At 34.4% G+C, this 18,593-nt stretch overlaps 1 protein-coding gene across 1 annotated transcript in view; it reads right to left on the bottom strand.

Annotated features, from left to right (window-relative positions):
• Positions 1-18,593, bottom strand: part of MALRD1 (MAM and LDL receptor class A domain containing 1) — a 576,163-nt gene that overhangs the window by 492,818 nt on the left and 64,752 nt on the right. The window contains exons 9-12 of the mRNA XM_032244079.1: positions 15,795-15,961; positions 12,119-12,211; positions 9,372-9,579; positions 502-648 (exon numbers count right to left, since the gene is read on the bottom strand). Coding sequence (XP_032099970.1) covers positions 502-648; positions 9,372-9,579; positions 12,119-12,211; positions 15,795-15,961 — 615 coding nt within the window. The remainder of the gene's footprint in view (positions 1-501; positions 649-9,371; positions 9,580-12,118; positions 12,212-15,794; positions 15,962-18,593) is intronic.

Raw genomic sequence — 18,593 nt, forward strand, 5'->3', positions numbered from 1 at the left:
AATGATGGTTAAAAATATGTGTGTGTAAGAATAAGACTGTTTGTAATAAAGAAGCCCGAAGAGTGATTAAATTGCATTCAAGTATTTGTAGATTTATTTTACAGATAGTGCTAAATCTCTGTTCTCAGTTCCCAGAAAGGAGATTAGACTATTTTTCTTCCTGTTTTGAAAAAAAATGGATTGCTCTAAAAAGAAGTCAAGCATACTGTAAATGATTCCAGGAAACTTGAGAAAATGATCAGAAAAGTTTTCCACCTCTTTATGCCTTTAACCCAACCTTATAAAAATTGCAACAACAAAAATGTTGGTGATTAAAACAATGCTCCTTTCAGGGAACTCAGTTACCCACCACTTGGTAACTTGGTCAAGAGGTTTTAAAGCAAGACAAACCAGAGTTCCATGTATATAATCAACAGGGAAAAAATGAAAATACATGGTATCATCATTCCACAACATGCAAGAAAGAAAACTAATTCTTGTAAAAGGAAGAAAATGTCCTACCATGATTTATGTTTGCTGTGTGATCAGCTGCGGGAAAGTGGTACTCTCCATTATTCAATCCTTTCACCAGCTTCCAGTGTGAATCTTCTGTGAGAAATGGCTCCCAGCCACAGAAACCAGACTCAAAGTCACAGGTGAGATGCTTTACTGTTACACGTGGAAGAGAAAAAAGGTGAGCAGAAATGAAGTAAGAGCATGCAGGGAAACACTGCTCTACATTAGCTAAACATCTTAGGAGGCCAGCACAATTATTCTGCATGGAAGTGAATGTTTTCTGATGATCAGAATAGCTTTCCTTTATCCAGACCCACACAATGTCCCACGTGCTGTGCAAGCCATGACCCTTCCACATGCTTCTATCCGTAAGTCTGATGCATTTTATTCTAGTTGACCATCTCTATTGTATTTAATGATGCAAGGTGGAACTACAGAGCTTTTCAGGGAGTAACTAATTTACTTGCCAAGTATAAACCTGCTGAGATGGTAGTTTAAAGAAAAAAAATCCACAGGGAAGAGGGGAAATTTAAATTAATTCTGGATACCCAAACAACTTGAGGTCAGCAGCTCAGTGTTCATTTTATTATTCTATCCTAACACTTTCTAAAGAAAAATACCCAGCCATTTGGATTTGCAGGTAAATTAGATATTCTGGACTAAACTTGTCTTTTTTTTTTTCTTTTCTTTTTTTTTTTTTTTTTTTGGAGGTGGAGTCTCGCTCTATTGCCCAGGCAGGTTGGAGTGCAGTGGCGCAATCTCAGCTCAATGCAACCTCCACCTCCTGGGTTCAGGCAATTTTCCTGCCTCAGCCTCCCAAATAGTTGTGATTACAGGAACATGCTACAGTGCCGGGCTTTTTGTATTTTTAGGAGAGGCAGTGTTTCACTATGTTGGCCAGTCTTGTCTCAACCTCCTGACCTCTAGTGATCTGCTTATCTTGGCCTGTCAAAGTGCTGGGATTACAGGCATGAGCCACTGTGCCCTGCCTGAGCCTCTGCACCTGACCTGACCTGTCTTCTCTTAATACATAACTAAAAGGTTGCCAAGTACTGAATTTCCTCCATTTATCATAGAATAACTGGTTCTAGAGAAACTTGGGGTTTGGAGCATGCTTTGTAGCATCTTTCCCGGCTTTGATACCAAATACATGCGAGAAAACGAGACAGTTTCATAAAACTGGACAGTAAACTAGAAAGTCTAATAGCTTGATTTGTGCTTTCAAGAAATTTGTTCTTTATGTGCTTAAATTTCCTTTTCCTATAAGAATCATAGTATCAGACTATCTTAGATAGTACTTTTGGGGATAAATTAATACAATTAATTTAAAAACATTTCTAAATATTCCTCTTTATGCTGAGGCACTTTTAGAAGAGTGAGGGAGAAAAGGAGAATTAAAGTGTTTATCAGAAAACATCCAAAGTTTTGAAAGAATTCCTAAGATCTTCATGCCATTATCTTTAATAACAATAAAAACAGCCATACTACCACTGAGTTCCAAGTATGTGGCAGGTATTTTACAAACATTAATCTTAATTCTTATACTTTACCTAGTAAATATCATTTCCCAAAAGAGAAAACTGGAATTCAGAACATGAAGCAACTTGCCTATGGTAAATTTTAGTAAATGGAACATCTAGACTTTGAACCTGACACCAAAAGCTCATACTATGAGGCCTACATAAACCAGGAACTCTTTCATAATTAAAAAGACTCCATCACCATAGGTTTGCTTCTGCTTCTGACCATTATGTTCAACTTGTAAATTTTTTTTTTTTTGAGACGGAGTTTCACTCATGTTACCCAGGCTGGAGTACAATGGCGCGATCTCGGCTCACCGCAACCTCCGCCTCCTGGGTTCAGGCAATTCTCCTGCCTCAGCCTCCTGAGTCGCTGGGATTACAGGCATGTGCCACCATGCCCAGCTAATTTTTTGCATTTTTAGTAGAGACGGGGTTTCACCATGTTGACCAGGATGGTCTCGATCTCTTGACCTCGTGATCCACCCGCCTCGGCCTCCCAAAGTGCTGGGATTACAGGCTTGAGCCACCGCGCCCAGCCTTCAACTTGTAAATTTTAAATAATATGGCCAATTTCACAACAAATAAGCTCACTACATCTTAATAATCAAAGCATCGTCAAATCTCTGTAAATAGAGACACCTGATTTTATGACCACATATTTTATCACTGACATGTCAACTCTAAAAACACCAAACTGCAGTAAGTAAATGACAATGCCACTTCCAATTTCTCTATATTTAAATTGAACCTTTACAGCTGAAAGCAATGCTTGCTAGACAGTCATAGAAAAGACAGTGGGCCTTCCATTTCTGTGGGTTGCTTGTTGCAGATCCAACTAACCATGGTTCAAAAATATAGTAATAACAGGATGTGTAACCTGCAGATACAGGGGCAGACTTTTCCCTGGGCCATACTTTTCTCCAGGGACTTGAACATCCATAGATTTTGGTATAGCACTTCTTTCATTACAAATGAATATTATTTTTTCCTCTAGATGGATTTCTCTAAAAAATAAAAACAAGTAAATTGACTACAGTATAACAATTAAAACATATTGCACATCGCCTAATGGTGCGCCAATACGACAAGGAAGGGCAGTTTGCCCATACACCTAGCTGTAAATCTATTACTCTTCTCAGGTCTGTCTACAAAATTTATAGGATATGGCTGTTGATAAAACATTACTTTCCATGGGAGAGTGTCTTTTATTTTTCCACCATCTTGAGCACTGATAACCTAGCTGTGACTTTCTCCTTGGGCATTCACAGAACCTCTGGTCCAGTCCCTTGGTCCTCTGTGAGCTCTGCCACCTTCTAGGCCACCTCCCAAATTTTCTGTCAGTTGGTGGGGTGCGGGAATATTAAGACTCAAAGTACGTGTATAACCACTGAAATGTGCTTCAGAGTTCCAAATTCTTGGCTGTGGATTTTACCAAGGAATTCTTCCATCTACCTACGAGGGTACCCCCAATTCCTAGAACACACTTCCCTGGAATAAAAAATCTTCCATTGGTAGAGTGACCACATACCTGGCCGGGCCTGGCCGAGGGTAGCCTCAGTGCATGCCTATTGTCCTAGCATAATAATTACTGCCTCTTTTTTTTCCCTCTCTCGGTCCCTGTTTGGGTAATAAATTCAGTATTGCACTGTTACGGCAGCAAACTATGCATTGCTACACAAAGGAGGCAAGTCCATGCAAACAGCAATTCACTGCAGATAACTGCTGAAGTCCACATCCTAATTCCCCCAACAAGGCAATGGTGTGAAATGGCAATGAGATCAATGAGCGTAAAAATGGAAAGTACTACATGACCGATGCACCCCACATCCTTACACAGACTCTTCACAATTGAACTGGTCGCTCAACCGCAAAGATGTAAAGAAAGAAGCTCTCAAGATAAAAGCAACTTTTGATTGTATACGTGTTAAAATTTGGTTTTAGGACAAAAGTTCAAACCATTTCTTTGATTACCTACATGTTTTATCAGTTAAAAAATGTCAATCACTGTGTTTTTTACAGAACACTACACACCACCGTCCTTTGAAAAATGAAAATTAGCTTTCAAAATCCATCACTGTAAAGATTTGTGAAAGCAACATGGTGCAACCACCTCTGTAAAAATCTTGGTGAACTGCTTCGGTGTTTTTACTAATATGTTCCTGTACACATAAAAGCATATTTTTTAAAGCTAAAAGTTCAAGGACGTCACTGTTCTGTAAAATATAAGTCAAATTCTGATAACATAAATTGAAGCTCTTCCATTAATATCTCCCCTATGTAGTTCAAAAACTTTATAGTGAACTTATAAATATCTGAAGAAAGCCAGGAGAGTCAAATGCATTCTGGCAATTATTAAATGCTTTATCATACTGTATGTGCTAAATGTAAATACTTGCAGAATCTAAGAAACATCTATTCATGTTATAAATAAAGTGCTTTCATTATAAACAATAACTTTGATTACTTGGTTGCTTTTATTTTAACTTTCTGTGATTATAGAATACACTTCACCATCTCTAAGCACTGTGTGGAATATGGTGCTGTTCACAATTTTACTCAGAGTTCATCATTTAAAGTAATATTTTAAGATTATGACAAAGCTTCATCTTGCATATTTAACCACTGAAGCATATGAGCAGACAAGAAAAAATTTCATTGTGCAGCTGAGAAAAATTCTGGATCATGAAAAGTAAAATATTTTATGAAACCTCCAGAAGTTAATCAGCTCTCTGTGAAATAAGAAAAAAAGCTATGTATGGGAAATGAATGGGGAATATTTCATTTAATGAGAATACATTACATTCTAACAGGAATACATTATAAATATTTTGTTAGTATGTGTTGGAAACCCACACAAATAATTGCTACACTAAATATTTATATATTGGTATTTCCTTTCCAATACCAATAAAGTGTTTTAGCATTTCACATTTTTTTTAATATGAAAGACATCTAGAGATAATATCACAGTAAAAATTAATGCACTGTACAAAATCTTTAAATTTCTTTCAACTATTATACCAATTTCCCCTTTGAAGTTACACAATTCATATTAGAATTTAAAATTATCTTAAAAGTCCTATAATTTTAAAAAATCATTTTTTTCATGGAATTTCTTTAATAAATTTGATTTGAACATAGATCTATCATACCAACTTTTCTGGAACACAGTGAAGTAGATTATATATATATATATATATATTTCCTATGTGAGTTATTGAAAATTTTATATATAAATACAAATGTGTATTTTATAGTGGTAAAATAGACATGACATAAATTTAACATTTTAACAATGTTTAATGTAAGGTTCTGTGGTCTTAGGTACATTCCCATTGTTGTACAATGATTACCACCATCCATCTCCAGAACTTTTTCATTCCCAAACTGAATCCTACTAAACAATAACTTCCATCTCCCCTCCCCTTAAACCCTGGCAACCACCATTTTACCTTCTGTCTCTATGAATTTGCCCACTCTAGGTACCTTATATAAGTGGAATCAAACAGTATGTGTCCTTTTGTCTCTGGCTTATTTCACTTAAAATAATGTCTTCAAGGTTCATCCATGTTGTAGCGAGTGTCTGAAAACGATATCTATTTCATGTATAAACTGTTCAGGGACCCAATGTGTATCTTTGGACATGTTTGGCATGTTGTATTTTAATTATTTTGATAGAAATTTTAAAAAACATATTGCATGTATATTTATTACTTTTTTAAGCTTTATTGATGTATGATTGATGAATAAAATTGTAACTAAGGCACACAATGTAATGTTTTGATATATATATATACATAGTGAAAGGATTATCATAGTAAAGCTAATTAGCATCATTTCATTATATAGTTGCCTTTTGTGTGTGTGATGAGAACATTTCAGACCCACTCTCAGCAAATTTCAATTATACAATACAGTGTTATTAACTATAGTCACCAGGCTGTACACTAGACCCCCAGAACTTACTGATCTTGTAAATAAAATTTTGTATGTTTTGACCAACACCTCCCCATTTCTGCCAGGCCTCAGCCCTGGAAAACTGCCATTCTACTCTCTGTTTCTACAAATTCACCTTTTTTAGAATCCGTGTGTAAGTGAGATCATGGTGTATTTGTCTTTCTCAGTCTGGGTTATTTCACTTTGCATAATCCCCTCCAGGCTCATCACTGTTGCAAATAGGATTGTTCTCTTTATTATAACTGAATAATATTCCATTGTGAGTACATATACATTTTACACACACACACACTTATACACACACACACACACACGCACGCACACACACCACTTGTTTGATCCATTCTCAGGGACTTCAATTGTTTGGGTTAGATATTGTGAATAAAACTGCAATGAACATGAGGGTGCAAATTTATTCTCATCTTAACTACCCTCATTTAATACAGGATTATGTTAATAAACATCCACAATCTATTGTTTGGTATTATGGTAATGCTTTTAAGGACTAGCAAAGCAATGAGAGTGTTTGCTTCTACCCTGAGAGAACACTGACTTGTCTGTCTTTCATTTTTATCAATTTTTTTTAGATGACATCTGTTTCTCCCCCTAGCTGTCTTCCTTCCTGAAGCCTCTTTGGTACAGTGGTTTGCAAAGTTTCATATACAGACAAGTCACCCGGGACCTTGTTCCATGCAGCTTCTGGTTCTGTAAGACTGGGCCAGGGCCTGGGGTTCTGCATTTCACTAAGTTTCCAGGTCATGCTGATGCTCCGGTCCACATAGTTTGCTATAGCAGCAAAACCGATAGGCCCTTTTTGTTAACTGCTTTTGAAAAGCCATTGGGCTGGAGGCTATGTTATGCCATATATTAAAATAATACCTAAAAGTAAGGGCAACTTGATAATGAGAGAAGACCTGAGTAAGTATGCCTTTGGGGAAAAGCACACTGACTGTGGAATACCAACTGACAATCCTCACGAGTTCATTTTTACTCATTCACCAGAATATTCCTGGTGCTATTCAAACCGCCTGCACAGCCATACCCTCCTAGAGATTCATTCTAAAGTGCAAAAAAAAGAAAAAGATATAAAGGTATTTTTCTGGTGCTTCATGAATGGGGAAGAACTGTTTGTGAAAAAAACTTGGTATTACAAATGTTGATAGAAAAATTTTAAAACCAATTTGTAAAATACAAATATATAAGTATTGTAAAATGTTTCAAAGTGGTTTTAAATTTCAAAAGAAAAACCTCTCTTATTTTGTAAGAATATGCATGTGTCTATATGCACAAATATATTAAATACTTCAATGCAGCAAATAGTATAAATTTCTATCAATTTGAATAATTCAAATCTATATAAATAATCTCTTCACAGCAGAAATAATTATATAAATATTTACATGAAACACTCAGTTTGGTATCAAATACATGAATACACATATACACTGCATCCAGTATGGCTTTTTAGGACATATTCCCTCTATTGAGTCAATCTCAATCATGTAAACATGACAGGTTTTCTTTGGACAAATGAGGCTACACTATTTAAAAACTTAAAAGACTAATAAAATGCTGTTTTTGTTGAGAAACACAATAACCCATTTATGTACTCACCCAAAGAAAATAGCAGAATGGTATCAAGATATACTGAATTGGAAAAATGCCATAAAGATAATCAATGAAACTTGAATAAATGAAGATAAATAAGAAAATATGTCAAAAATCAAATGCTAAATAATTTTCAAAAGGTAAACATAAAGAATGATTTACTATGGGGAAAACAACGGAGGGAAAAAAAGCTAAGCTTGCAAATATACAAGTGGGCTGGGCACAGAAGCTTGCGCATGTAATTCCAGCACTTTGGGAGGCCAAGGCAAGTGGATCACCTGAGATCAAACGTTCGAGATTGGCCTGGCTAACATGGTGAAACCCCATCACTACTAAAATACAAAATGAGCCGGGTGTGGTGGCGCATGCCTATAATCCCAGTTACTTGGGAGGCTGAGGCAGGAGGCTCTCTTGAACCTGGGAGATGGAGATTGTAGGGAGCTGAGATCATACCACTACACTCCAGCCTGGGCAACAAAGCAAGACTCCGTCTCAAAAAAAAAAAAAATGTATATATATATATATACACACACACACAAAAGGAAACAAAGGAAAAATATTTTCTTTCAGTTACTGATATTAAGAATAGAAACTGTTAGAAAGATAAATTTCCCCAATTGAAATGAACCAAACTAACTGTAAAAAGATTAAATAAAACATAGAAAGAAACTTGACATATATTGGAGCACATAAATAGTTCTTTCATTGTTCGTTTTGAACAAAAGACAAGAGTTGCCCAAAAAATCTGTTCAGCTCATATTGATTAGCTGATTATTTGGTTTAAAGCTAGGAGACTGAGATATTAACTGAACTGCTGTTGATGAACACAGCAGAAGAGGATTTTAGCCTTACTTTCTCATCTCTTCTCTCCCCTGTCCCTCCGTGTTGCTCTTAATAAAATCCTAGTTTCTCAAGAGAAACCTATTATATAGAGCTTTTCACTTAAAAGGTGGCATTTATCTTATTATAATATTTTCCCCTCTGCTCAACAAAACATCTCACTAAAATAAAACACTGCAGTGAAATAAATGTCACATTTTTAATATTTTTTAAAAGCCACTTGTTTGTAATACAGAAATTGGATTCATTTCCTTGGAATTCATGTTTTCTAAAGAGACACAGGGATCTCAGTTGCTAAGTTACCTCATATGAGAACCATCCTGTGGATTGTAAATTAAACTATATTTTTGTTGAAATATGACTATGCTTGAATAGTAATGGGATCTCTCGTCATCACTTGCATCAAAGACTCTTCAGAAAAGGCCTGAAAGAAAGGTTGCAGTACTTCTGCCTTCCCAAACGCCAGACATGGCTGAAGAGATTTCTACAGTCATCATGGCTGCCCAGGAGGAAGAGCCGCCCTCCTCCTATTTGCCCCTCCCCGCTACAGCTTCTAAGATGATTGGCTAGAGAGGAAAAAAGCATACACTTAATAAAAGTTAGCAAGCCATACTCTATGTCTCCAAGGGGAAGGTACAAAAAAGTTCCCTCTCCCAACCATCTTCTCTTTAATCAAAGCACACATGTTCACGCACCCAGCCAACAGTTATCACAACTATTCATTTGTTGAATAAATAGGTGTTGCAGTCTTTGCAACAAGAATCAAAACATTCAGTTAAAATAGAGATCCCTGAAGGAATAGTGCTAATAGTTTCAGAGTGATAATGCATATTTATCATATTTCATTCATATGACTTACCTTTGCCTTGATAGAAACAAAGACCATTTTAAATCCAACTAACATCGTGAATCAGAGCATGTAAACTAGTAAGCCATTCACTCACTTACAGCAAGTTGCCGGCTCTTCATCACTTCCATCAGAGCAGTCCTGCCGAGAGTCACAGATGGATTCATTGGCGATGCACTGGCCACTGGTGCAAGGGAATTCCTCTGCAGAGCAAAGCTTTCTGGATTGGGTCTGTCCACAGGCATAGACCCAGAGATGATCAAGCCCAATAAAACTTCTCTGGCTCAAAAGAGTCCCTTCAAAAATAATCTTCAGGGGGAAAAACATCAATTTATGAGTTTATAGTCTCCTTAATCAGACAAAAAAAAAGGTAAGGAAGGTTGATAAAGACTAAATAGTTATTGAGAAAATGGATTTAAAGCAACCAAGGCAATATATGACATATTCCTGTTTGCGAAGCCTAACCCACACTCTTAAGACTCAATGGAAACATCTGCTCCACTAAAATCTCAGAGAAAGCTTCCAGGATCAGGCAAAACACAAGCATCCCACTTAACCATCAAAAATGTCCCCAACCTGTTACCTAATGATGACCTGTGGTCATCATCTTTACAGCTCTCTCTCTTTCATTTTCAAGGAAAATAAGAAAGTATCGTCATTACTTATAGAACAAGAGCTGTAGCTGCATCTGCTTTATTTTTTAACTACTGAAATTAGTATTTGAATACATGAAGAAAAACATCAGGCAAATAGAAACAGACACAATATAGGAATAGAAAAATGTGATGGAATAAACATAAAACTCTATTAAACTTCCATAAAAGAATAATTCCTTTAATGAGAAAAGAAGTGCCATTAAAGTAAATAATCCTTGTTGTCACCAACTGAATTGCTAGCTTTCCTGGAGATAGGCAATATTAGCAAATGAAACAACCACACATCGCTGGTCAAGTATAAGTAATGTCAAAATATTAGTATTTTTTGAGTTTCTACCAAGAGCAATTGTTACTTAACACCAAAAGTGCAGAACTATCACAAATAACTAATTCTTTGCTGTTCAAAACATTAGCCATGAGTACAAAGGATTATTTCAATTCAAATTAATTAAAATAAAATAAAACTTAGTTCTCTCAGTCATAGTAGCTAAATTTCAATTGTTAAATAGCCTAATATGATCAGTGGCTACCATATTGGGCATTAGATATAACACATTTCCATGATGCACAAAGTTCTATTAAACAGCACTAAATGTGGTTGAAATTCTGGCCAGATACTAAGAATAAAAACTGACTTTCTTCAGTCTCATCTGGCTTAAAGTTCCTGAATGGATTTTCTTTTCAAAACATGAGGATAGGTGAAGAGGCTCACACCTGTAATCCTCGCACTTTGTGAGGGCGAGGAGGACAAATCACTTGAGATCAGGAGTTCTAGACCAGCCCGGCCAACATGATGAAACCCATCTTCACTAAAAATGCAAAAATTAGCTAGGTGTGGGGGCAAATGGCTGTAGTCTCAGCTGCTTGGGAGGCTGAGGCAAGAGAATTGCTTGAGCCCAGGAGGTGGAGGCTGTGGTGAGCCAAAATCATACCATTGCACTCCAGCCTGGGTGACAGAGAAAGACCCCATCACAAACAAACAAAACACGCGGGATATATATTTGGTTGTTCATTAAGAATTACCTATGATCAAATTTTCAGTTTACAATATGTCTAACAATCTGGTTTAGAAAATAATATTAAATTTAAATCATATCCAATAATAAGAAAACTTTGTAAGCTGCTACATACTTTTTCCATAATGAATATCATACATGTGAAAAATACTAACCTATAGCTGTGTATTTTTGGGGCAGCAAGAGATCAAATATGCAGAAATGATATCAATTTGGGTTTCAAAAATTGATGGGTTTAAACTTAGATCCCAAGGCCTATAATTATTGAACAGCTAATTACATTTCATGCACTTGAGAACCTGGAACAACTCTCAAATTCATTTTCTTCACATTTTACTTTGCTATGTCTTTGAGTTAAAACAAAATTTAATCTTCAGTTTATGGGGAAAAAAAACTTATTACCTGAGAAGTCACAAAAACAGATATCACTCTACAAAAATTAGTGTCAAAATGTTAACTCAATAGGCTGTGATAGGATGTATGAACGGAGTATCACCATAAAGAAATGGAATTGGTTTCATGACCCACACATATAACCAGTCTCATCATCCTATACTCACACTCCAGCATAAATAAACTTACACATTCCATATATTATATTGGTGCAAAAGTAATTCAAGTTTTGGTCATTAAAAGTAATGGCAAAAGTCACAGTGGCAAAAGCTGCAATTACGTTTGCACCAACCTAATACGACACAAAGTGTCCATTTAATTTTTTAAGAGACAGCATTCCTATTCAGCCTATGTATGTTTCATATATTTCTTGCTGTAGACAGAGCTATCCATGTGTCATAACGATATGAATTATTGCATTCAAAAAATCTGCCTATACACGACTAAATTTTAATACCAGTTCACTATTTATCTGCTTCCTAATGCAATTTGTTTCCCGGGGTGCAAAGCATGATGCTGAGGAGCAAGAAGAGAAGGCTATGGAGAATGAAGAAGCTGTGAACAAGAGTAGACACATTCTATTTCCTCTGCTATGGAAAATTTGGTCTGAGAAGGAACAATACAATTTAAAAAGTAGGCAATTGCTCTCCCCAATTACACAAATATGCATCCCTAATTTAAATGCTAATTTAACTTTAGGAGCGTATGCATGATCAGTTTACTACTGCAAAGCTAAAACTTAAAGCATAATAAAAAAATACCTGTTTTTTTTTTCTTTCATACCTTAAATGTCTTCAGACCTTCTGGTATTAACACATCTGCTTTCACCCATTGGCTGTGAGTTGATGTGTTATATGTCCAAAATATTTCTTCTTCCTTTGATTTGAAGAGAAAGACACCACTCATTCCCCATATCCTAATGTCACATTTATATACATGCTCTCTTAACTACATTTTAGTAATTATTACCTTACCTGTATGATATAAAATACTAGGGAATCTAAAGACCTGGTAGTAAAAATGAAAAAGCTGCATATCATTTTTAAAAAATAATAAAATGAGGCATGTTTATGCAGTAAAGCTCCTTTTTATAGGTAAAGAGTATAAGGATGGAACAAAAATGTAGATGAAATCTTTAAAAAAAAACAGTACTGCACTTCAAAAATAAAATTCTGAATAACAGTTAATAAAATCAGCAATTTAAATGTTGATCTCAATAACATTATTACATTTTGTAATATTGCCATGATATTAGAAAAGAAAAAGATTACAGGCAAACATTTAATGTAAAGGTTAAAAATGTTAGCAGATGCATTTTCTGCACAATTTCAATTTACACGAAATATTTTTTCCTATGGAAACATTTGTTCCAAGTTCCGAAAATACAGTTATTTTATGAAAATTATAATCTTAATCTGGTCATTTTATCAAAGGCCTTTTTACATCTTTTAGAGAAATCTATGTCATGCACCTTTAAAATGGTCATTTTTCAGACTACAAAATGTAAGTAAAATTGTTACTACATGCTATGAATTTACTAACAAGCCTTTATTGCATTCAAAACATTTATCGAGTTTAAGAAACTCAATAAAAGTCTATGGTGAAACCCTATCTCTAATAAAAACACAAAAGTTAGCTGGGTGTGGTGGTAGGCTCCTGTAATCCTACTTGGGAGGCTGAGGCAGGAGAATCATTTGAACCTGAGAGGCAGAGGTTGCAGTGAGCCGAGATGGCGCCACTGCACTCCAGCCTGGGTGACAGAGCAAGACTCCATCTCAAAAAAATAAAAATAAAAATAAGAAGTCTATAAGGTATTTAAAAATTGTGTCTATGGCATGTATGGCATTGGTCTTTATGATTTATGATGCTTTTATGCTCTGAAATATTATATTTTATTAACATTTTATTAGACATTCAAGTAAGTTTGACATTTCTCTCCTAAAATAGACCAAATTCTACATAATGTTTACACATAGAATGCATTAATTTTTTTAGGTAAAAATGTGAAGAATGACCTAATTATGTCTTAGGTTGAGCTCTGAGACTGGCTCTGTTCCACTTTCTAGCATGAACCAGAAAACAGCCCTAAAAGGCAACATCTTATAATCCAAATGACACATGATACCAATATTTGTCTCCCCACTCACTCAGCCTCACATATTTTATTCATGCCCAAGATTTTCGAAACCAAATCTATTTTCAACTTAGTCCTGTACCCTCAGATGCCTACTCCAAATTTCCAAGTCCTAAATACTTCAGAAGATAATCTAAATCCATTGCAATTTACTTCATTACTTATTCATATCAACTGAAGATTTCCACAAGACGATGAGGCACATGGGGTGGACATATTTGTCAGCTGATAGCTTTCATGTGCATCAGGATGAACTACAGTTATAAAAAGTTCAGACAAGCACCTAATTTTGCTTCTACTTATTTCTTATGCAACTTCAGTTATTTAGCATGAAAACACTTACACCTTTCACAGATGCTTTTAGTGACACCTCTTGGCAAATTGCATTCATCACTTTCCCTGGCTTTCATTTTATGAAAATAATTTAAAGCTATTGTGCTCTTTTTTCACAGTGAGTAATAGATTCCCCTCTACTCCCCCTGAAGATAGATGCATTTACATTTTTTTGAAAAGTTAGCACTGTTCTTTCCAAACTTAAATGGATTTTCATAAGCCAAGTTCACAGTACACAGTCAATGAGGCCTAGATTTTTCTATACATTTTCCAGTCTGATGGCACTAGCAATGTTTTTTCAAAAGAATTTATTCTGACTAAATGAAATCAGGTTTTATTTTATTTCTGTTCTTACTCTCCCTCTTTCTAGTTACTTTTAACAGGGGTCAATGTAAGAAAGAAATCTGTAGCTCATCAAAGCTTTTTAAGTGATGTCTAATTTTCTTTTATCTTAAAATCAATCAGTAAATAAATTTTTTAAAAGTATATCTTTGCTCCCCCAGCCCAGGATCAATAATGCTGATTTGCCTCTCAAGAAAAATATTTAACATATTTATTAACACTCTATCTCTTAGAGATACCAGTCTGTCCTTTTCTCTTTCAGTGAATAAATAAAGGATACCAAACTCAATGTTGTTGACTTTCACTGCTGTTGACTGCATCTAGGAATAAGATCATGTAATGTGGTAAAGAATTACAAGTAAATTTGGTTGTAAAGAAAAATTATGTGTAAATTTTTTGGTAAATAATTACATGGAAACTCTACAAAGAACAAAAAGTAGGCTGTTGCTACAAGTATTATTTTATAGGTCATAGACATAGATCTAACCCAAGAATGGTTAGATGGTACAAACTGGAATTGCTACACACTTCAGCTGATTCTAACTAGTGAATTTTTTATTTACCAACTTGCCTTCACCTGAGTTTTTCACTTCTCAAGTTCTAATGTCCTCTGGAAATAAAGAAAACAACCCTCAGCATTCTTGCTAGATATTTCTTGGCTTACCTGCACACATTTATAGAGTAACAGATGTTCACAACAGAGAACAGCATTCTATTCATGGAAAGATGTAAATCATCATTTTCATCAGAAACTATTTTTTTAATGATAGGTTTGGAGTCCTTTTAAGTGTGCGATAAAACATCGATTTGTGACTTAAATGTACTTTGATGCAGATTTTGCATCAGTGACTAACATGTATAGATGATAGCAATGTCAGAAAAGACAGGACACCTCACAGAATACGGTCTAAGGAATCAAGCATCAGTCAACACTCTCTAAAATGTATAAGCATTTGGTGCTGATTAATACAGTAGATCATTTCCCTATGATTAACCTCTTTTCTTATAATATGAGAGACAGAATCTTCTAATATGAGAGACAGAGCAGCGTTTTTTCCTATACTGTGGAATCAGCTGCCAGTTCATTTTTATCTCTTATACTAATTCAAATGCTCACCCAAGTTTACGCGTTAGAACTCTTTGAGCATGTTGGACAAGGACTCACTCTACCCAGTGTGCCATTTTTCAAAATTCAAGCGACTCATTTGTTAATATTTAATCAATAATTACCAGTCTTAAAAATTATGTCTATCACTACCTAAACAAGTAGTTTTTAACCCCTATATTTATAGTTCTGATGATATACAGAGGCAATATCCAAAACAGATCACATCAGAGCTTCAATACAGAGCTCACAATACAGAATCTCAGTTATCTCATTTTTATTAGATCTATAGTTTCTTTAATATACTTTCATGAATTCCGAAAATTTTATGAAATAATATTGGGCAAATTATCACATTAACTTTTGTACATGAGAGTGTCCCCTATGCTAGTTTCTTAATAACTCTTTTTAAAAGTATACCAAATAAAGTCAAGTTAAAGAATACCTAAAGCCTCTGCGCAAATGAGGAACTGAAACACAAGTTGCGAAGAGTTAGAAACTTCACTTATTGAAGGAATTCGAAATAAATGCAACTTTCTTCTTACCTTATTATTATACAGCCTTACTCTCAGGACACTGTTTTCCATAGAATAATAGAATTGAAGATGACAGCTCTTGCCCAAGCAATGATACACAGAGCTATTTAGGTAAGCCCTGCTGTCTAACTGGTTAACAGCAAAAGCATGCTTTGCCCCTACCCATATATAATAACCTGAAAGATAAAAGAAAAAAGAAGCAATTTAGGAAAACATTAGCTTCCTTCTGTCTTAATAAAATGATTACATTTCTGAAGTTTTCAAAACTGAAACAAGAACACAAATATTTTTACCTAAAAGGATATAATGTTTAAAAATGATTACATCAACTACAAATAACAGGTTTTCATTTTTATGTTATTTCTAATACGTAGAGAAATCTCCTAATTTCTATTATCTAAATTTAATAATATCCTTTTATAAAAATGCAATAGTCTTAATAAAATAAATCTAAATATTCAAATTGCTACACCACCAAATTATTGTCATTTTCTTTTAAATATCACAATTCAATCCTGTTTAATTTTTTAATTTTTTATTTTTTTTATTTTTACTATTTCAACCACAAAGATTCTATCAATCCTTTTTCAATCAAGAATTTCTCTTAATCCTTCCCAGAATTCTTGCCCCTTTGGACGATTTTTTAAATTTACTTTTTATAAAAAATCCTTTATAGTTTTAGGAAATACAACTTAAAATGCCTTCTTTCTTAACAAGCCACATAGAAGTATGAGATATCTGCAGTCCTTTTAAACTTCACCTATGGATTTTATTTCACATAAAGATATGATAGATCAGTTTTTCCCATCTGATATTTAAGCCCGATCTGAGCTGTTCTTGAATAACATGACAACACAGATCTATAAAGAGATTTCTATAATTTTGTAACTTTATTTTTTTAAATAAAGTCCAAAATGCTTCATGCTACTGAAAGAGCTTCATGTCCCGGACGTTTTTTAAAAAGAAGTCTCTAAGGAAATGCAAATATAACAAGAAAGACAAAAACAAGAACATTAGACAAAATTTTGGCCTCAGGTATTTACAGCTACAGCAAATGCTAAGCATAATATAATCCTTAGCTGGATAAACATAATGTAAAAGCTCACACCATTTACATGAATTCCTTTTATACAGTAAACCATGTCTGACTTTCAACAAAAAATTACAAGGCATCTGCAAGGCAAAAAGCACAGTTTGAAAAGAATAACTCTAAAAAGTAAAGTCTACTAATCTTTTTGAAAACAGTCTGTGCCCTATTCACAATAGCAAAGACATGGAATCAACCCAAATGTCCATCAGTCATAGACTAGATAATGGAAATGTGGTACATATACACCATGGAATACTATGCAGCCATAAAAAAGAATGAGATCATGTCCTTTGCAGGAGCATGGATGATGCTGGAAGCCATTATCCTCAGCAAACTAATCCAGAAACAGAAAGCTAAGTACCACACATTCTCACTTAAAAGTGGGAGCTGAACAATGTGAACACAGACATAAGGAGGGGAACAGCACACACTGGGGCCTGTTGAGATCAAATAGCTAATGCATGCTGGGTTTAATACCCAGGTAATGAGTTGACAGGTGCAGCCAACCACCATGGCACATGTTTACTTATATAACAAACCTGCACATCCTGCACACATACCCTAGAACTTAAATAAAATAAATAACAACAATAATAATATTATTATTATTACTACTGCCCCCCAAAAATAAACAGTCTGCACAATAAAACATATAAATATAATGCTAAGGACAGCCAAAACTAATTACATTTATAAATTGTACAAAAACTGAAATTAAATTTCATACAATTCTAATACATTCTATTAAAAACCATATTAAGATGCACTAGGAAATAAATGAGAAGATATTAGCAAGTAGAAAACTAAAACAAAAATAAATTAAGACATTAAAATTAAATGCCCAATAGGCAGAATATAACCTAGGCTGGCCATAGTGTCAAAGAGAAAATTCATGTACCAGAAGCCCTGAAATATAACTCAAAATAGAGGAAATTACATAGAAAATAAAAAGGAGCAGTCAAGTTATAGGGTGTGTACATTAGTTGTGTTTAATAGAAACTCAAGATGAAAAGCTTAAAGGGAGTAAAAGAGAATTACTTGAATACAATAACAGACAACTTCTGCAAGTGATGACATATGTGCATTCTGAGTATTAAAAAAAATTAAACATATACTCATTCCTGCACTCATGATACTGAAATTTTCAAATATGAAAGATAAAGAAACATTTTTAAAATCCACATTAAACTAAAAAAGCATTAGATGCACTCAGACTTCACAATCACTACAGTACATATCAGGGGCTAAAGAGGGAAAATCACCATGTACTTAGAAATTAAAAAAAAAACAACACTTTTATTCTAAAATTATATGAAAAAAAGGGAAAAAAAAAGAGCCAGCAGGCTTAACAAAAAAGAAAACCTTTTAATTCTTTTCCTTTTTATTCACACAATATCTAATAACTCCTGAAGAAAATAATTGATAAATTATTATTTAGAAGTGAGACCAATTTTAAAACATTTTAAGTTTACAGATACTATGGGAGCTCATCACCATAGATCTTTTCTAAATGAAAGAACAATTGATTGAAGAGAACCTTTGCAAGGGGACAAGGAAACCAAGAAGGAAAGCATAAAATCTAAAACACAATGGTAAGAAAAATAATGAAATATTTAATCATCATAACTATTAGTATCATAACAAGATATTGACTTTAAAACTCTTTAAAATGTTCAACTGTAGCTCAGGACCAAAAAAGAATTAAATGGTAGTTTGGG

This window comes from Sapajus apella, unplaced genomic scaffold, assembly GCF_009761245.1.
Source record: "Sapajus apella isolate SASKATOON/1434 unplaced genomic scaffold, GSC_monkey_1.0 scaffold53, whole genome shotgun sequence".
NCBI classification, from domain to species: Eukaryota; Metazoa; Chordata; class Mammalia; order Primates; family Cebidae; genus Sapajus; species Sapajus apella.